The sequence below is a fragment of the Bufo gargarizans genome, chromosome 2 (assembly GCF_014858855.1).
Source record: "Bufo gargarizans isolate SCDJY-AF-19 chromosome 2, ASM1485885v1, whole genome shotgun sequence".
NCBI classification, from domain to species: domain Eukaryota; kingdom Metazoa; phylum Chordata; class Amphibia; order Anura; family Bufonidae; genus Bufo; species Bufo gargarizans.
In genome coordinates, this window is record NC_058081.1 from 289,420,327 (window position 1) to 289,442,380 (window position 22,054).

At 38.8% G+C, this 22,054-nt stretch overlaps 1 protein-coding gene across 1 annotated transcript; it reads right to left on the reverse strand.

Annotated features, from left to right (window-relative positions):
- Positions 1 to 1,160: 1,160 nt before the first annotated feature.
- DBX2 (developing brain homeobox 2) lies at positions 1,161 to 16,112 on the reverse strand. Its single transcript, XM_044277198.1, has 4 exons — positions 15,785 to 16,112; positions 10,072 to 10,167; positions 4,858 to 5,045; positions 1,161 to 2,701 (listed from the first exon to the last, which is right to left on the reverse strand). Exons 1-4 carry the CDS (start codon positions 16,110 to 16,112, stop codon positions 2,414 to 2,416), a joined length of 900 nt encoding a protein of 299 aa, XP_044133133.1. The 3' UTR covers positions 1,161 to 2,413.
- Between the last annotated feature and the right edge of the window lie 5,942 nt (positions 16,113 to 22,054).

Genomic DNA, 22,054 nt, shown 5'->3' on the forward strand with positions numbered 1-22,054 from the left:
CGTTCCACAGTGGAACGCATCACTTCCGGTTTGTTTCCGAAACCGGAAGTGATGTCTCTCAGGCGGGAATTTTGTATTATTTATATCTGTGCACCACTGTTATCTTGTTATTCACCTTGCTCCTGATGAAGGGGATTTTATCCCCGAAACGCGTTGAGCCATTTTATATTTTAATAAAAAATATTGATGAAGAGTCGCTGTCCCACGTGCCGTATATCTCCATCCTGGTACGACCGGAGCGCTGACATCTAATCTTCTACATACTACAGGCGATCCTGGCTGGGGGGTTGTGCTTCAGGTGTCTTGAGCTTTATCCTGGTGGCACACCCCTGTGAAGTGAGTGCTTCATGGTGCCTCCCTGGTTTGAATTTATTCAACACGTTTTTCAGTGCTTATTTGACAATTATATGCTTATTTTATGCTTGTCTTCTCTTCTTAAATATTGACAATACTTAGCACAAATAGCACGCTAGTTGTATTGTTATTCACTTGAGTGTTATAGTTATTCACCCTGAGGCTTATTTATGGGCCATTAATATCACCCTTCTTTGCTGAGAGCGGCGCTGTCATTTGTTTGTTTGCCCTTTGTTTGTCATATACAGTATGTGAGCAGGGCCGTTTTTTGAGACGTCGTTCTTGACGTTCCAGCCACTTACGGACCAACTTTTCTCCTTCACCTGTTCATTAAGTGTGTAACATTGCTAACACTGGTTCCAGCTGCCTTCTCTATTATACTGTCACCGTCATATCCTTTTCCATCACCTTTGGCGCCTCTGGTTCATTTCTACCTTTTGTGTCCTGTGTACCTAGGTAGTTTCTGGTAACCGCATCCTCCTTTTTTCCTTTTATATACAGTTGCAATAAAAAGTATGTGAACTCTTTAGAATGATATGGATTTCTGCATAAAATGTGATCTGATGTTCATCTAAGTTACAACAATAGACAATCACAGTCTGCTTAAACTAATAACACACAAAGAATTAAATGTTACCATGTTTTTATTGAACACACCATGTAAACATTCACAGTGCAGGTGGGAAAAGTATGTGAACCCCTAGACTAATGGCCACATTTTATGGCCAATTTGTGCAGAAATCCATATCATTCCAAAGGGTTCACATACTTTTTATTGCAACTGTATATCCACTGACATGGAGGATACATAAGGGATGACAATCTATGTCCAACAAGGTGGCCCTCAAACTGGACAGATGGTAAGGTCCAGGGTGGCAGCATAACTCCAGCTCCACAAGAAGCGGAAGTCCCACTAACCTCATGCTCCAAGCCCAAGTACTATAAGAGCCCACACCCAGCTCCACCTTGATGACACTCTAACCCCATACCCACCAGAATGGGAAGGGACAACAACCTTAAAGGGGAAGTGTGTAAACATGCTAAATCTACACGTTGCCACCGGCAGCAAGCATGCACGGCTAAAGTGTCACAGTCCACTACCACCAAACCATTACACAGCCGTGACATAGGGATTTATTGTACCCTATTAGACATGCTGCATATGCCCTGGAAATAGCTGGCAGGGGCCTTGCAGAGAAGAATGGGAGGCAATAGCTGTATTTTAATCATTTGTCTGGAGTTTATGGTTCAATAAACATTTAGAAAAACATCTGGACTGCAAATGACTAGTAAAGGTTCCACAATATGATATAATGTGAAGAACTACACTATTCTTCTCTTAGGTATAGAAAAGACATCCATTGAAGCAAGTGTTCGGTAAGCAGAGCTACAGAGAATGGTACGCAAAAGGGAAGAGCAAAAGTCCTAGCTCAGTGGTAGGTCTGTTTCCTATTTGCTGCTGGTTGAGTATGGCACAAGTAAATGGCCAAATATCAAATGCAAGAGAATTCCTAAATTGGAACAAGGAAAACCAATTGGTATAGTGATCTGCGGAGGTGTTCTGTGGCTCACTACAATATTAGTTATGCATTGCATTTATGGGGTTGCTGTTTATGTGAAGCACTTCACCACAGAATTATCTACCACATCATTCCAGCTATTTAAATCATAATCCTAATTGTATTATTGCATTATAAAACAATTTCATTTGCTAAAGTAGACTGCCTTCTAAAACATTTAGAATGAGAGGTTAATATAACTTCACTACAAAAATATTCACTGAGCTAGCAGGATTAGTCTTTACAATATAAAAAATGTGAATATCTTCTTAGGTTTTCTTCTTATAGTCTTCTGTATGTTCTCTCCTTCTATACATTATATAGTTCCAGACACAGGGCTCCTGTGCAATTTGGTCCCCCTTGGCAGTTCAGTATTATTTGGTCCTCCATGGACACGTAGAATGTGCCATGTCATTATAGGAGTACATAGTAATGGAAGTTCTGATTTCCTGTTTCAGAGTCAAGGGAGTCTTAAACATGCTGATACATATAGTGAACAACTAAACATCTGTCTTGGGTTGCCATTGCTGTTTGCCTCCATGGCAAGGTAAGTCTTTAGTATACTGTTCTGCTATTTTAACTCTCCTGCTTGATATTTTCTCCTTTCTTGTTTTGTTGGTGTCCTGCAAATCAGACAGATCACTTTCAATAGAACAAATAGGGGCACTTGAAGATGTCTGTGAGATATTTTTTTCAAAATGTCCTTCTCTTAAACAGTGACTGGAGAGAACTTCTTTTTCTTTGGAATTTCTCCATTTCATTCTTCTGTTCTGGAACCAGATTTTAACCTGGAAATATGAGAAATATATATCAGTATATATGAGAAATAATTACTGTCTTCAATAATGTTAAGGCTGCTTTCACACTAGCGTTCGGTATTCCGTTCGTGAGCTCCGTTTGAAGGAGCTCACGAGCGGACCCGAACGCAGCCGTCCACCCCTGATGCAGTCTGAATGGAGGCGGATCCGCTCAGACTGCATCAGTCTGGTGGCGTTCAGCCTCCGCTCCGCTCGCCTCCGCACGGACAGGCGGACAGCTGAACGCTGCTTGCAGCGTTCGGGTGTCCGCCTGGCCGTGCGGAGGCGTGCGGATCCGTCCAGACTTACAATGTAAGTCAATGGGGACGGATCCGTTTGAAGATGCCACAATGTGGCTCAATCTTCAAGCGGATCCGTCCCCCATTGACTTTACATTGAAAGTCTGGACGGATCCGTCCCAGGCTATTTCCACACTTAGCTTTTTTTTGCTAAAATAATGCAGACGGATCCGTACTGAACGGAGCCTCCGTCTGCATTATTATGGGCGGATCCGTTCTGAACGGATCCGCCCGAACGCTAGTGTGAAAGTAGCCTCATTGATGTGTAGTTGTCTCTGTAACAATCAGTGGATGTGGAACCACATTGTCAACCAACTGGTTTGGGCTAAACCTAAGGGTGTGATCCGGGCAGTCCCCTGGTATTAATCCCTATACAGAGATTTGGACTTTGCTGCAGGGGAGTCACTAGGCCACTACCTCTTGAAGTAGTCCAGGTGTGGTTGACAGCTGACCCACAGGGGTCAGAGGCACAGAGGTAAAGCACTGAGGGATCAGGCAATATTCATGGTCAGTAACAGGCTGAGGTCACGGCAAGTAGAGTTTGTGCAAATCCAAGAAATAGTCCAAAGATCAGGGCAGGCAGCACAGGGTTAATGCAGTGATCAGGCATAGGTCAGATCAGATGGCAAAGAGTCGGTACATGAGCCGATAAGAACATTATAGCACCTCTGCAGAATCTAGCAAGATAGTAAACCTATTTCTCAGGTAGTGAATGAGACAAACAGCGAAGCAGGCAGTATATTGCAGAGCTGATTAATAGATTTGAAGCAGCTGCACACAGAACTAAAGAAGGATTAACCCTTTCAGTACTCCAGAATAAGGTGAGGTTCAATGAAGAATACCATATTTTTCAGACTACAAGACACACGATTTTCCACCAAAAATGGGGGGGGGGGGGGAGTGGGAGTGCGTCTTATAGTCTGACTGCTAAAGACCATTTCCATTATGAAAGCTTTCATTAGCATGGTGGAGGCACTGGGAGGTGAGGGCAGCGCTGCGTTAGCTGTAATCACCTTCACTGGTCTTCTTCCGAGTCCTGTTGGGCACTGTGTCCTAACCATGCACACCATCAGGACATGGTGCACATCATAACCTGACAATGTGTACTGTCAGGTCATGGTACACAGCGGGACCCGGAAATGGTGATGAGTCCTGGATATAGAGCACCATCCGGAGCAAGCGAGGTAAGTTAATTTATTTATTTACATTTTTTATTTTAAATCTAATGGGAGGTTGATCTGAGGCTGATGGAGGCTGAGGGGTTCTAATCTAAGGCTGATGGAGGTTGAAGGGTCTGCTCTGAGGCTGATGGAGCTTGGGAGTCTGATTTGGGGGTCTGATGAGGACTGGAGATCTGAGGTCTGATGAAGAATGGGGCTCTGATTTGGGGGTCTGCTCTGAGGTCTGATGGGAAAAAAAATCTTATTTTCAGCCTTCAAATCCTAGATGCATCTTATAGTCTAGTTGCGTCTTATAGTCTGAAAAATATGGTATATCCAATAGACACATAGGACACAGGGAATCAGCAGGCACAGGCTGTCGACATAACACTACCCCCTCCCTACAACCCTCCTTTGTAGAAACTTCTTCAATAAGACAGGGGCATTAATATTTTCCGCAGCCTCCCAAGATCTCTCTTCTGGTACAAAGCCCTTCCAGTTCATTAGATAAACTTGCCTCTGACTTCAGGCAGGCATGGGCTGCCAACATACCAGTATTCATATGTTCAAAAAGCTCTAGTACAGAAATCTGCTAAATTTAGCATTTTAAGAAATTGCTTTTATTGCAGTAAACACTAGCATGTTATCAGAGCGGACATAAATATATTTTAGTCTTAATGTACTGTACCTGAGACTCCTTTAGAGAAAGGTTAATGGCAAGCTTCTTCCTGTCGGCCTTGCTGATATACTTTTGTTTTTGGAACATTTTCTCAAGTGCCTTTCTCTGATCATCAGAAAAAACAGCTCTTCTTAAGATTACTCTTCTTGTCTTGGAATTTGAATCTTTTGGTAGCAGATGGAGTTCACGTTCATTTCCTTATCAAAAGCAAATAAAAAATAAAGACATGGACCAATAAACAAGTTTACTATCAATGAGAGTCTTTGTCTACTTAGTAGCACTCAGTTTCAATGCAGATTATGAATTCACTAGGAATAATAATTATTACTAGTTATTGTGATCCACCTCTATCATATTGCACTTATGAGCACACCCACATGCACACAAACAAAAGATATTGCTGCCACCCACAATGGTGAGATTTTCCAATCAAAATGTGCCCGAATTCTGGTACAATTTGCATAAGAATCTGGCGTATATACTTTGCATCAATTTTATTAAGTGCTTTAGGAAAGGGTGTGGGCTGTCATAAAGGGGCAATGACTTCAGATGCAACAATGTAAACCAAAAAATTTGGCAATATTTTTTCACAACATTCTGGCATAAAGTAAACAAAATAATAGATGATATAAGCCTAGACTAAACAGTCTAAAGCTGTGCCAGATTTATCATCCAGCATCAGCCACTTTGATAAGTCTAACCATTTGTATAGTACAGTCCAAATGTATAGTTTCAAAATCTTTCTAAATTAGCGTTTTACACGCTGGTCTTAATCTCCTGCTGATATCAGATACCCCAGAATTATTAAAGGGGTTGTTCTGTCATATATTGATGACCTATCACTAGAGATGAGCGAAGGTTTGGGAAATTAGTTTTGGCTGCTTCACCGAATTTAGCAAAAATATTCGCTTCATGACGAATTACTTGCAAGTAGCGAGTGCGATGACAGGGAGCTGCTATAGCACCACCCCCATCATTGTACCCCTCAGATGCCACGTTCATACATGATCGCGGCATCTAAGAGTAATAATACAGGGAGTGCAGAATTATTAGGCAAGTTGTATTTTTGAGGATTAATTTTATTATTGAACAACAACCATGTTCTCAATGAACCCAAAAAACTCATTAATATCAAAGCTGAATATTTTTGGAAGTAGTTTTTAGTTTGTTTTTAGTTTTAGCTATTTTAGGGGGATATCTGTGTGTGAAGGTGACTATTACTGTGCATAATTATTAGGCAACTTAACAAAAAACAAATATATACCCATTTCAATTATTTATTTTTACCAGTGAAACCAATATAACATCTCAACATTCACAAATATACATTTCTGACATTGAAAAACAAAACAAAAACAAATCAGTGACCAATATAGCCACCTTTCTTTGCAAGGACACTCAAAAGCCTGCCATCCATGGATTCTGTCAGTGTTTTGATCTGTTCACCATCAACATTGCGTGCAGCAGCAACCACAGCCTCCCAGACACTGTTCAGAGAGGTGTACTGTTTTCCCTCCTTGTAAATCTCGCATTTGATGATGGACCACAGGTTCTCAATGGGGTTCAGATCAGGTGAACAAGGAGGCCATGTCATTAGATTTTCTTCTTTTATACCCTTTCTTGCCAGCCACGTTGTGGAGTACTTGGACGCGTGTGATGGAGCATTGTCCTGCATGAAAATCATGTTTTTCTTATCTTGCAGACTTCTTCCTGTACCACTGCTTGAAGAAGGTGTCTTCCAGAAACTGGCAGTAGGACTGGGAGTTGAGCTTGACTCCATCCTCAACCCAAAAAGGCCCCACAAGCTCATCTTTGATGATACCAGCCCAAACCAGTACTCCACCTCCACCTTGCTGGCGTCTGAGTCGGACTGGAGCTCTCTGCCCTTTACCAATCCAGCCATCTGGCCCATCAAGACTCACTCTCATTTCATCAGTCCATAAAACCTTAGAAAAATCAGTCTTGAGATATTTCTTGGCCCAGTCTTGACGTTTCAGCTTGTGTGTCTTGTTCAGTGGTGGTCGTCTTTCAGCCTTTCTTACCTTGGCCATGTCTCTGAGTATTGCACACCTTGTGCTTTTGGGCACTCCAGTGATGTTGCAGCTCTGAAATATGGCCAAACTGGTGACAAGTGGCATCTTGGCAGCTGCACGCTTGACTTTTCTCAGTTCATGGGCAGTTATTTTGCGCCTTGGTTTTTCCACACGCTTCTTGCGACCCTGTTGACTATTTTGAATGAAACGCTTGATTGTTCGATGATCACGCTTCAGAAGCTTTGCAATTTTAAGAGTGCTGCATCCCTCTGCAAGATATCTCACTATTTTTGACTTTTCTGAGCCTGTCAAGTCCTTCTTTTGACCCATTTTGCCAAAGGAAAGGAAGTTGCCTAATAATTATGCACACCTGATATAGGGTGTTGATGTCATTAGACCACACCCCTTCTCATTACAGAGATGCACATCACCTAATATGCTTAATTGGTAGTAGGCTTTCGAGCCTATACAGCTTGGAGTAAGACAACATGCATAAAGAGGATGATGTGGTCAAAATACTCATTTGCCTAATAATTCTGCACGTAGTGTACAGTGTAAAATGAACATTTAAAAAAATTTAATCACACTTACTGCCTCCATTTTCTCACGACGGCCAGCCACCACCATCTTGCTTGAAGATCTTGTGCGAAAGATCTTCAATCAAGATGGTGGCAGCCAGCCCGTTGTGAGCAAATGGAGGAGGTAAGTATGATTAATTTATTTATTTTTTACACCATTTCATGTTAAATTGATTCGCTACCACGAAGCACGAGGAAATTCGGCTTCGCAGCAAATCGACTTCATCCTGAAATTCGGATTGAATTCCACTTCTTTGGATCAATTCACTCATCTCTACCTATTACCCCCAAGATCAGCTGTTAGAAGAAGAGGAGGTGCTCTATGTGAGCGCTGCTTCCTGGTCATTACACTGCGCGTTGTCTCCCGTAGTGTAATTACCAATTACATACATTCAAGAGAATCTAGTGAGTACTTGTATTTATACTGCACTTCCATGATGACGGGCAGTGTAATTAAGAAGCAATGCCTCTAAAGAAGCGCCACCTCCTCTTCAAACAGCTGATCGGCAGGGAGTCAGACCACCGACGTTCAGATATTGATAACCTATTCTATGTATACATCAATATATATGGCAGGAAAACCCCTTTAAGAGGCACACGTCACATCTGTGCAGGTCCATGAACTGAACTCTACAATGGTAAAGGAGCCGATATAGACTTTAGGTATAATTTACACCAGTTTCCTCTCATAGAATATAATAAATGTCACAGACCATCTATGCCCAGCCCCACACTGCCTACTCCCTGCCCTGCTCCACCCTATTTTTGGAAAAGTGGTGAGCATGGCTGAAAGCCAAGAAAAAATTGCAAGATTTTGTGTAAGCAGGGTAGGCACCAAATTTTGTGACTTTTTTTACATCATTTTTCTGGTGTACTGGGATGATAAATGTCCCTCTATTAGTAAATCTGCTCCAATGTAGTGAGAAATATAGAGCGAGATTTATTAAGACCAGATTCTATCTTATTCAAGCATAAGTTAAATTCTATACTATATACAGTTGATAGTTGCTGCTAGTACAATGTTATATTTAAGGGTCATTTATACCATTACATTAGTATCAGTGTATGTACTATTAAACTGATCTTAATGGAGTATGTCTACATCGATATCAGAAGCCAAGCAGTGCGTTAAATGGTGCAGTTTTCATCTAATAACTTAGCATTCTTCCATTCACGTGATGGCACAGTGTCCGGCTCAATCCATCAAAAAATGGTTTTGTCTCAATTGAAACAAATTGGTGTGAACAAGCCCTAATAAATTGCTCCTTACAGTTGCAGTGAGAAGTGTCTCCGTAATGTGTACAGCAATATTGATTTGACTTTTTGTGGTAGACCACCATGGAGTGAGGAAAAGGTTTAGTCATGGTTTTCATTTTTCTATTGTCATTCATTGCCTCCTTGTTAAATGGACAATTAATAGGACACATTGAAAACTGTGCATCAGTCTGGGCTAATAAACAATCCCGGCAGTTTATAGTGTGACCTATGTATTCAATCAGATTCTCTATATACTCATCTCACGCTTTTAATCCCTTTTTAGGTAGTGGAGGTTACAGGAGAAGATGAGCTTAAAAGAGTCTATAAAAGTCATTTTCATTCACTGCTTTATTTTTCACTCAAGTGTATAAATGCTGTTCAGAGGTCCCATTGGAATGTGACAGAGGATAAAGGATTGTATATAGTTCTACGCTTCATAGCTGTACAAAAGGGCAAATGACCCTTGCCAAGGCCTTTTTAGCGTGAAATGGTCCCTAAAGTTCATCTGCACGGTGAAAAATTGTGGTTAAGTCGCGTGTGGATGAGTAAAGAGAAAGTGCCGATTGGTCACGGTACTGTCATCCATTCTAATGCTACCCGGGCACTGGAAGATGCTCTGTGGGAAAGTATCAGCCCCCTTCAGAGCTGCTCCTAAGCTTGCAGCTCATTAAACCACCACCATTTATTGGCTCACTTGTCTCCAACTATTCACTTTAACAACTGTTGAACTTTATTAAAGACGGCGAAATTGCCCTATAGTGTAGCCAACTAAACAATATCTGAATCTTGATGTTTCTCTAATAGACTCTAAGCCTTCAATTCTCTCCATGTGATGTATTAAGGGTGGAAATAAATTAAATAGGCTAAAATCACTATTTCTGTATTAGATTAGATTTAGTTGTGCATTTTTATTATTCTTTTGAGTATCTTTTTACTATTGTTACTGATTTCAATTATATATATATATATATATGACATATTATTGCTGTATGTAATCGTATCATTTTTATATTGTTATTTTTATCATGTGAACAATCAATTTAATATTACTTCATATATTAAAGCATTAAGCATTGTGTCATTGATGAAGAATGCAAAAGTCCCAAATATATTAGGAACAAGGAAGCTATTAGCCTCTTGTATGCCTGGTTTGGTTTCCATTGGGGCATTTTCAATTGTTCAGCCACTATATAGAATAAATCTTCAGAAGGGACACTGAATAAGACTGCTGTGATTTTTCTTAGGAATTAGCGTCTCACTATTGCATCACCAATTAGCTTTCTAGGACCCATTAAATCCTGCTGCTCTGGTTTACAAAATAACTCAAGCATTACTGATGAAGCATAAAGACTTACTTGGAAAAGCAGTGGGGGAGGCTGGGTGCTGACAGGACCTACCACAGCAGGCTGTGTAGAATGGTAGTGATTGTAGACAGTAGTATTTAGAAACACCTGCAAAAGTACAAATGGATGCATCAATTTCAACGTAATCCACCAACAGAATTCAATTCATTTAAAAAGTGACATGAATAACCAGGATTATTCAAAAGCAAATGGACAAGAGTAAAAGTGCCTTTTTTAAAGCAGCAGTGTTTTTAATGGTTAACCCCTTCAGGACCCTGAGATTTTCAATTTTTTGCGTTTTCGCTTTTTCACTCCCCGCCTTCCCATAGTCCTAACTTTTTTATTTTTACATTCACATAGCATTATGAGGGCTTATTTTTTGCAGGACAAGTTGTACTTTCTAATGGCACCATTTATGGTTGCATACCATGTAGTAGGAAGCGGAAAGAAAATTCCAAATGGGGTAGATTTGGGAAAAAAAGCAATTCTGCTAAAAAAAATTTTTTGGTTTTGTTTTTTACACTGTACACTATGTGGTAAAATTGACCTGTTATCTTTATTCTCCAGGTCAGTAGGGTTACAACGATACCACACTTGTATCATTTTTCATGCGTTTTAATACTGAAAAAAATTAAAACCTTTGAGGGAATTTTTTTTTTATTACAATATTCTGAGCCCTATAACTTTTTTGCAGTTATGTGTACAGGGCTGTGTGAGGGCTCATTTTTTGTGGGACGATCTGTACTTTTCAGCGATACCAATTTGAAGTATTTCATAGTTGAAGTGCCAAAAATTGCAAATTGGCTGTTTTTATTTTTTTTCCTGTTACGCCATTTGCGGTATGCCATTAATATTGTAAAATTTTAATTGTATGGGCATTTTTGCACGTGGCGATGTCCATGATGTTTATTTTTTTATTGGTTTAGTATTTTTATTTTAAGGAAAGGGGGGTGATTTGAACTTTTATTTTTTATTAGATTTTTTTATATTTGTAAAAACTTTTTTTTTTACTTTTTTTAAGTCACTTTGGGTGACAATAACTGGCAATCATTAGATTGCCCATTGTGTTCATTGATGGCTATATAGCCATCATTGAACACTTAATTTACAATATAACAATACAATGCTGCCACCTAGTGGCCTGTGTTGGTATATTCCTGAAATAGGCTTCAAAGCCTGCTTGAGGCTTCGGGCTATTTCAGAGATGTCAATTTCAGTCGGGCAATGCTTTTACCGGAGCGGAAGCGCGCGACCTCCGCTTCCGGACTGATGAGATGCCATGTTCACATTTGACCACTGCATCTGAAGCGGAAAATCTATGCAATCAGCCTTATGACTGATCGCATACATGTGCCGACTATGGCACCCGCTGCATGTGCGAGCGGGCGCCATGTTTAGGGATCGGACCTCCGCCGTACATATACGGTGGAGGTCCTTAAGGGGTTAAACCCTTACCAGTAATATGTATTAGTAATATGCGTTTGTTCGTAATGGACATTAAATGTTTATTACATCCCCAAACTATGATGCTGATACAGGATCACCATATTTAACAGTATTGTACACAGAACGTAGTCGCTGACATCAGTACATCTTTTCCAGAAGCCACGCTACTGCTGCTATATGTATCAAGCATGAAGTTATATAATCTTCATAGACAGCGGACTGTACCTCACCGAAGAACCCTGTGGCTTTTTAATATAGCACTGTTACAGAACACCACATCTCCAACAAGTCGATTTATCATATTTATATCTTATTTATGTCCTTTATCATTTACCCGTTCAACTGTAAGTGCTGGTAATATAAAGTGGAAATATCAAGGACCTACTAAGGTCAACCCAGAAGTGATAGGATATATAAGAGCAGATGGGACATGTATGGCACATAAACATCATCTAGATTTGGAATTACATATTCAGCAAGAACATATGCTGTAGGATATTCAGATATATTTTTCTATGTTGTATGAAGCTAAATAATTACATTTTGCCTTCTATCGATATCATTAAAAAATTGTCACTTGTTAGACAAGGACTAAGGTAATCAGTGGTGCATTGGCAGAATCAAAAGCTGCCATAAGCAGTCAGTGGAGAAAATTTACTACGTAACTAGAAATAAGTTCATTATGTGTTTTAGAAAAAATTTACTATTTACTTATTTCAAAAGTTTTGAAAAGTATATAAAAATGCACTAGGACGTATACGATTTTAGTGAAAATTTGTGATCTTTATCTTTATGGCAGTCATGAGATGGCATAAGGAAAATACATTTACCTAATATACCTGTGAAGTATGCCAACTTTCACACCAAAAACAGCCCCAAACTAACGCGTCGTCCAATTTGCTATATATTCCCAGTGTCTATACTGTTCTTGTGCACCCCCAAAGAAGAACTTTTCAGCAGTCTTCTTATCAGTGATGTGTCTAGCCTTTCTGCTGCCTGAGGCGAAAACTGAAACCCCCGGCTTAGGCAGCGCGATAATGATAACACCAGCCTCTGAAGGGATACAGAAACTACGACTAAAGTCTAGTAGAGGAAACGGTGGTCCAGAGAAACATCACTGCCGTCACAGCATTCAACTGTATTGCTGTTCTGAGTACAGCAATGCAGTTGAACATGTAGAGATGACCGTTTCCACAATGAAAGCGTTTATTGCCCATGGCCCTTCTGTTGCCCCGTCTTGCCCCTTCCTGGTGCTGCCTAAACTAGAGTAAGTGGTGTATAGTGTAAATGATGCAGAGTCACATTATGTAATCTTTATCTTCATACGCACTTGTACTTCAACAAAAAAGCAGTAAAATGCATCAGGAGGACTCCTGAGCTCACACATAATGGAGAGGACTCAAAGAGGAGTCCACTCAATGCATTTTACTGCTAGTTTGTCGTAGCACAGAGTCAGAATGCAAGTAAGTTTGAAGATAAAAAATATATCATTGGACTCAGTACCACATATACTATACACTGCTTACTCTAGTTTGGGGTGTACTTTGGAGCTGACAGATCCCCTTTAATTTCTTATCTAATTGCTAATTATCTAATATCAAAATCCATTTTCTAAATGCTATAAAGGAATTTTGGGTCAATAAATGGTGCCAATTTAGGGTCCACGGAGAGGAGAAGATCTAAGAGTCTTCTCTGACACATCCTAGCATGTTACTTTAATAGGTTCTGTTCACATTTGTATTGGCCCTTTTCCATCTGGCTTTACTTGTTTTTATATTCAAAATAGTGGGGTATGCTGGATTGTTGCATATAATTTTATTTTTTTTACTGCTATAACGCTAGTTTCACATCTGTGTTTTTGGATTTCTGGATTTCAACACCACCGGAGCTCAATAGACCCCCACTGAATCCATAGAGGTTCCATCATGGAGTCAGTCATTTTACCATAAAAATAACACTGCATAATCCATTATTTTTTGGGGGAAATATGACAGAATCAACAATGGGGGCCCCCAACTGAGCCTTGAAGATATGAACCCAGCCTAAGTCAATGAAACAAAAATACAGATCCATCTAATGGATACCAGCATGGCTCCTCTTTTTAGTCTGGATAGGAAAATCATGACAGCTTCCATTATATTTCTATTGTGGCTATATATTGTATTTATTCAATTATTTTTATTTTTTGCATGGATTTGGTCCATGTGGGTCTTCTAATACCCATATATTAAGTTGCTATAAAATATTATTGACAATTTCATAGGGAATGCAGTATGTTTTCCAGTGCAAAGTAAAATGATGAGCTGCAACCATTCAAGCTGTGAAATACAAGTGGGTGCATGTTGCTGTTGCTGGATCTACCAGTAGTAGTTGAACTATAGGAAAATGGGGAATTGAATGCGTAGTGCTTCTTGTTCTATTGGGAAACGCCTCTGAAAGTTAATAATGATGTATCAGGTAAAGTTTCCAGTGAGCATTAAACATTCAACCTACAATACAGTATATGCAGTAGGGTCCAGCAGCAGGACTTTCCCCTGCCCAGGATGATGGCATTAGTGAACAGTAATCATACTATGAAGCATGATGCTCTGCCTACCATTACTTATTCTTACTTTAATCAGTTGCTACTGAAATCATGTCCTCGAGTAACTTCAAAACAATCAGTGAATGAAGAATAAACTAGTAAAATTAGAGTCACCAAAAATGCTACCTGTAAAATGTTATAAACTATCAAGCACATGAATGAGCCAAGTGCCCAATGTATGTTTCTTTAAGCATGTTGACACTGGTGCCATGTGTATGGTATCAAAATAATTCAATAGGCAATAAGGCCAATCACACAAGCAGCTTATGTTACTGGTTATATATACAATCCTTTTTTCACATACTGGATAAAATGTACAACATCTTGGTATAATAGTATTTATACAATACAAGCAAATATACTAATGTAAATAATAGATAGATAGATGAGAAGTAGATGATACATAGACAGATAGATATGAAATAGATAAGAGATAGATAATACGATATATAGATAGATATGAAATAGATAGATAGATAGATAGAAGAGCAAGATAGGTAGATAGATACTAGATAGATAGACAACAGGATGGTATAAATGATCTTATAAATGGTAATTTATCAAAGTGAAATAATATAACAAAGAAATATGGAGAATCTGCTGTGAAAAATATATAGATAGATAGAAGATAGAGTGATAGATAATAGAGTGATTAAAAAAATAGATAGATAATAGTGTGATAGATAGATAGATAGATAGATAGATAGATAGATAGATAGAGTGATAGATATATAGATAGATAAATAGATGATAGTGATAGATAGATAGATAGATAGATAGATAGATAGATAGATAGATAGATAGATAGATAGATAGAAGATATAGTGATAGATGGATAGATAGACTGAAAGACAAATAGATATGAGATAGATAAATAGATAACAGATTGACAGATAGATATGAGATAGACAGCTATGTAAAATGTACTTATTTCAATAATGAAAGCTTATACAGTATTACTAGTAAGAGTGTATATACACTTAGATTATGCTAGATTATATTAGATTTTAAGTTTCTGCAAATCAAGGAGATAAATACAATATAAGAACCAGGCATCATATCTAGGCATATGTATAATGTCAAAATGATGAATATTTCTTATGAACTAGTTATGTGTCTTTCATGTCTTTCATGGCCACAATGAATAACCCCACAAACAAGGTACTAAGTAAAGAATACTGCTTTAGTCTCATGTAGCAAAGTACCAGGCGATATGAAATCCATGGTCATGGCTCACTCTCAATCCACTGAGTGTGCAGTTATCACAAGAGAACAGATGGTACGTGCCAGATGCTGAATTGGCTTGTTTCCTGAAAATAGTAAATCATCTTCTCATTAATTAATCATACTATTGCTTAATTGGGTGTGAATTATTTGGCCACTTCCACTAATGCATAAACTTTGAATGGTGTGACTTTCTAGCAGGTTTAAGTCTAACTATACACTACCATTGTGATGGAAGTGTAAATGTCATTTCGTAATAGCAATTTACTGCTGAAGAGAAAAATTCTGAACTTTTAAAGCAGAATTATTTTATATTGACTTGTCATAACTCTAGAGGACTGAGACATATAATTACACAATGATAAATATCTGTATACACCATTAGGTTTTCTATGTATCTCGTGCCTCATATGTTTATTAAACTACACACAGAGACTGACTTTACAGTATATCATGTCAGACGCAACCTACCTGTGTTGGGGAGGAGATCAGCTGTTTGGAGATAGGGAACCTGCAGCCCATCTGATGGATTAATGAGGTGAAAAGCCCATGTTGAAGTATATGTACCTCCCAAGGGGCTAATTTGTTCTGCTGCAGAACAAAGTGTTCCTGGCAAAGTGCTGCAAACCACAGGCACATACTTCATAGCAGGCTGCTCAACATCCCTCAGGAGATTTTCTATTAGGAAACTTCTGCCTACACCTCCACAACCATAAGGTTCCCTGGGATGGTAGGCTGATGGAGATTGTACCATCAGGTCCCAGTTCACAGCATGAGGTGACAAAACTCCAGGCATCATCCTTCAAACACAATGAAAGTTCTTTGAAGTAGTCCAAATGTGGCTGTGGTCAGAGTAGAGTTTATGGTGACCAGCTTTGGTATGTTAACTGGGAAATGTCAAAAAGTTGTTGCAGTTACAGATGAAGCTCTAGATACTGAGATAAAAAAGGAGCAGCTCTTCAGGGGGAAGGTGTGTCCAGGACATTCATTCACTATACCAAGTGGGTATGGCTTGGACAACAATTAACTGCTGCTCATGGATAGCATGCAGCCTGGAGCTGCTACTGCTGAGTTGTCTATGATGGGAGTTACTGTGCTACAATGGGACAGGCAGAAGTGTGAGTGATACTCCGTGGCCTTAGGAATAATTTTGTATTGCTATGTAAATTTCATGATGTTGTGGAGCACATTGTATACTGATCTATATTATGTAAGCTGTACCTTTTGTTTGTTACAATGAGGAACCACTCCTACAAGAGATCTATGTGTCATTATTCTAAGGCTAGGTTCACATCCTGCATCTGGAACCTCTGTTGCAGATTTCAGCAAAAAAATAACAAAATGCTACTGTATGCAGCGATAATTTTTCTTGCATATTGCTATTATCCGCACTGGAAACCCAATAACCCCATTATAGTCACTGGAGGTATCCAGCGATTAAACCAAAATTTTGAACCAAGCCTTGGGGGTTTATGTACAGAGCAAAACTGCCTGTCAGGCACAATTTTTAACCCAAGAAGCATTACTTCTAGAGATGAAAACTTCCATAATGAACCATGACACTTTTTTTATACAGATTCTGTATGAATCTGCAAGATAAAATCTCAGTCTGTCTCTTGGACTATGGAGTCTACTGATGAGTCTTTGGACCCCAGAATATGGATCTGCGCAGTATAGCTCTAATACATACAGGTGGGGACAATGAATTTTACATATGTTCTTTAATACATCATAATACAATCTTATACTGTATGATTATTACTGCTAATAGATGCAATATTAACTTAATCTCAAATGAAGCTTTTTTGAGTGCCATTGCAGTCTATGAAAGTCCTACTCTAAAATATAACTTTTATTAAATACAAATTGAAATAACTCACTTAATTTGATATCAGATAAATCTATAATGGTTACCAGTAGGGAACAAAAAATAACAAACATAAGGTAGAGGAAACAGTTATTCACGATTAGATGGATTTCAGATATTCCTGGATCATCACCTCTCATCAATCAGGAGTCCTAAGGTCACCTTGGTACTGGTGTTCAGGCTTTTTTTTTGTCCAACAACCAGGATATAAGTCTTTGGTGGTGGTCAGAATAAATATAATCCAAAGAAAGAAAAAAGTGCAAAAAATGGTATACAAATCCACTCTATTATAAAATATGTGCATTTCACACCATCACTGGTCTACTGGCTGTCATCAAATATGAGTCTGCTGCTTGCATAGAAACATCCAAATATTTTACTGGGATTAAACATATCCAGCAAATTTAATTAAGGATGTAGTTTAGATGGATGGATAGATATAAATATAAATAGATAGATAGATAGATAGATAGATAGATAATAGATAGATAGAAGATAGGTAGATAGATAAAAGAGCGAGATATGTAGATGAATACTAGATAGATAGCTAGATAACAGGATGGTAAAAATGATCTTATAAATGATAATTTATCAAAGTGAAATAATATAACAAAGAAATATGGAGAATCTGCTGTAAAAAAAAATGCAGATTTATAGCATGTTTACCCAGTGAAAATAAATTATACTGATATTACCAAATATAGACTTTGATTAACCCCTCCCCAACATCAACTGTACACATACAGAAGATGTTTGGTCTTTACAGATGCTGAGCGAGTGCCATAATACAGCAAACACACAGAGTCTGTTATCGGAGACAACTTCAGTCACAGACTTTTAACCCCTCAGATGCCGTGGTCAATTCTGGTGAGATTGCGGGAGCCATTCAGTTGCTAGGGCAGCCTGGAGCCCTGTGTCCTGCCATAGGAAACTTCCTTTAAAGCCCTAACAAATTAAAATAATTAAATTAAGAATTCACCCCTTCCCCATTTTAAAAAGTAAAATAAGCAGTAAAAAATAAAGATCATGGGTATCGACGCATCTGAAATGCCCAAACTTTAAAAATCTAAAAGTGTTTATCCCATATGGTGAATGGCGTAACAGAAAAAAATCAAAATAGCAAGTTTACTTCTTTTTAATCACTTCACCTCATTAAAAAATTTATAAAAAGTGATGCAAAAAGCCATACACACTGTAAATTGTATAATTGAAAAATACACATCAGTCTGCAAAAACCGAGCCCTTTCACGGCTCCATAGACGTGAATATAAAAAAGTTATGGGGGTCATAATATATTGATGCAACTATAAAGTTGTGATAGCGATGTCATTTTACTGTCAATGTGTCATTTTTAGAGAACACCATAAAAACAAAAACAATAAAACAAAGGTGGAATTTGCGTGGGTTTCCTCCGGGTCCTTAGATTGTGAGCCCCATTGGGGACAGTTGGTTGCTAATGTCTGTATAGTAGTAGTGCTATAAAAGTGCATAAAATAAATAAATAACTTGCTTTCTTTTCCAATTCTACCCCATTTGCAATATTTTTTTTTCCAGCTTCCCATTACACTGTATGCAACATCAAATGATGCCATTAGAATATACAACTTTTCCCACAAGAAAAATAACCCTCAACCGAAAAATGAAAAAGTTATGGCTTATAGCAGACAGGGAGTGAAAAAAAAAAAAGAAAATCGCTGTTTAAAAGGGGTTAAAATAAAGACAAAAATATATATTTTTTTCTAGATGGTACTTACTATAAATATAGAGCATAGCCTTCGTGACCTACAAACTTATAACAGCATGGCAAGCTGTAGGTATGTACTTAACAGGAGAAAAATATATTTAAAGTGTAAAGTGAATTCTGACTACTGAGCGTGTGCTATGATTAGTTCTCCACTAGTAAAAAAAAAAATCTATTCAAACACATAAGTGAAATCATGGGCATTACCACACATCCATTTAAATGTGATTTATTAAGCCTTTTTCAGCCAGACTGATTAAAATGCATAAACTGTGGTGAATAGTAAACAACCATGTCTGTGGAAGGAAAAACAGGACCCACATGCTGTGCATGGAAATTGCACTTAACAACACTGCCTATTGTATAACCAATTGGAAGCCAAAGGTTACTTGTAATCAAATTTCAAGTTCTCAATTTCTACTTCTGTGTGTTAATGTTTTGTCAATCACATTTCACATGTGTGCGATGAAAAAACGATGTCTGCATTACTAAACATTTTATGTATTGCATATGTATGGTAGACTTTTGGTATATTTTGGGTAAATGTGAACATTTAGAAGAAATTATTTCACCACCCCCCATGCTGTAGTATGACCTGAAGTCCATTGATTGTGGGTTCACAGCTTTCACACGGTTATTTAAAACTGCATCCAGGGGCATGCACAGATCTTATAGGATCCCATGGCAAAACGTAGTATGCACTGCCTGGCAAATCCAGTTTCCCAGTACATGTGCAACAATCACTCTCAAGCAGTGCAGAATGCAAGACACAACACCCCAGATTTCTTGGCCTCCCCCACTTTATTTGACTTCTGTACAGTGAAACAGATGCTTCATAAATATGGAACTCATTCTGACCACCAAATTTCTTAACCAATTCACATCCGGGCCATTTCCTCCTTCCCGACAAAGCCTAATTTTGCAAATCTGACATGTGTCACGTTATGTGATAATAACTTTGGAAAGCTTTTACTTATCCAAGCCATTCTGAGATTGTTTTCTCGTGAAACATTGTACTTCAGGAGAGTGGTAAATTTGAGTCGATATACTGTATTTCACCTTTATTTATAAAATAATCCAAAATTTACCCAAAATTTGGAAAAATTCACAATTTTCTAAATTTCTATTTCTCTGCTTTTAAAACAGAAATATGTCTACTTTATGTTGGCATCATTTTGGAAATGTCATTTAATTTTTTTTTAGGACGTAAGAAGGATTAGAATTTTAAAAGCAATTCTTAAAATGTTTAAGAAAATTTTCCAAAACCCACTTTTTAAGGACCAGTTCAGGTCTGAATTCCCTTTGCAGAGTTTATATAGTGCAAACCCCCATAAATGACCCCAGTGTAGAAACTACACTCCTCAAGTTACTCAAAACTGATTTTACAAACTTTGTTCACCCCTTAGGTGTTCCACAAGAATTAAAGGAAAATGGAGATGACATTTCTAAATTTCACTTTTTTGGCAGATTTTCCATTTTAATCCATTTTTTTCTTTAACACGTTAATGGTTAACAGCCGAATAAAACTCAATATTTATTACCCTGATTCTGCGGTTTACAGAAACACCCCACATGTGGTTGTATGAAAATGCTGTGTTTTCACATCAGAAAGAGAAGTAGGAGTTCAGTGTTCAGCCACGTAGCTCTCACTCTGTCTGTTTCTATTGAAGGTATGTCGCTGACTGCAGTTTCATAATATAGTTTATTCTTTATAATGATCAGCCATGACATTAAAACCACATGTCTAACATTGTGTAGATTCCCATACTGCCAGAAAAGCTCTCACCTTTCAAGGCATGGATTCTCCAAGTCACTGATTGGATAGAGTGAGACTGTGCAGGTGTAAGAAACAGTCATATAATGTCTCCAAGTTTCATTGCTCTGCTTAAACTGTGTTAAAATTCAATGTATATGCATTTCTGTATTACTCTGATACTGGTCCTTTAAGGCAGCAGCTAAGTGTTGAAGGAAACGCCACCTATGATGTCAGCCTGCCTCAGATGCAGACAATGTGAGCAGGGAGAAACAGGTTGTGACCAGTCTTGAGCAACTGCCACCATATTGGCTAGAGACAGAACGGATTTTGTGCTGTGTAAAAGGTGTGAGGAGACACCCAAGGACTTCCCTGTGCAGCCAGGCTGTGTGAACTTCGGTCTAGAGACGGACGGAGTACAAAGAAACAGTGCATTTAGTGGAGCCACGCTAAAAAGGACTGTGTGCAGCAACTAACCAGTGGAGCTGACATTGGGCTGGGTGAATTGCCACCAACAGTAAGAGACTGACAGTGCTGTCGATGTACCGGACAGTAACTGTAAAATCCCGGATTGCATCACACCCCAGTGTATATATTCTGCAGGACAATCAGAGTGCTAAAGGACATCTGCTGTTGAACTCCATTGCATCCAACTGGTTTCCCAGCCTGCTGAGGAGGATTTCATTGTTACAGATCCTGCATTCACTGGAAGAAAAGGGCAACATCAGTGTCACCGCCAGTTCTGTGAGAAGGTGTGGCAGACATTCTTCTCTACCTCTTGTATGACGTTCTTTGTTTTGGTTTCACTTTGTCATCTCCTTTCCTTCTGCCAGGTGTCCCTTATTTAGACTAATCGTCTTCCTTTATATTCCCTCCCATACTGCCTCATTTTGCGGTTTATACTACTTCCTGGATGAAGTGTTCACTGCTGGAGGCTGGTGCTGCTGTTTACTCAGATAAGTCCTTTCCTTTATTGTGTTTCCTTGCTGGCTTGATTCTAGGTGACCCTGACTCCGTCCGTATTAAGTGCAGGGAGCCGGTGGTCGTGTCCCCTCACTATTATAGGGTTTTCAGGTGTCACACAGTCTTAGGTAAGTGGGCATGCAATCGTCTACCATTGAGACCCTTGCATGTGCATAGCAGTTTAGGGAGAGCTCTTAGGGTTTTAAAGGGCTTGCCTATATGCTCCTTAGTTTGGGATCAAGCCAGTCGGTCATTTATTTATATGTTCCAGCTATCTGCAACTTCATCCGTGACAATCGGGCCCCACCGTGCACTTCTACAAACTGTAAGAGGTCCAGTTGGACCACTGGGACAAGGGGGGTGCGCACCCAATTGTGAAGATTAGGGTCAGTTAGGGACAGTTTGTGGGACTATTGC

Bases quoted from the DNA above. Each gene is read 5' to 3' on its own strand.
- DBX2 (XM_044277198.1), bottom strand. From the start codon at position 16,112: ATGATGCCTGGAGTTTTGTCACCTCATGCTGTGAACTGGGACCTGATG. The intron at 5,046-10,071 runs GTAAGTCTTTAT...GCTTTTGATAAG, and splicing joins CTCCCCCACTGCTTTTCCAA to GAAATGAACGTGAACTCCAT. The intron at 2,702-4,857 runs GTACAGTACATT...TCATATTTCCAG, and splicing joins TTTCTCTAAAGGAGTCTCAG to GTTAAAATCTGGTTCCAGAA.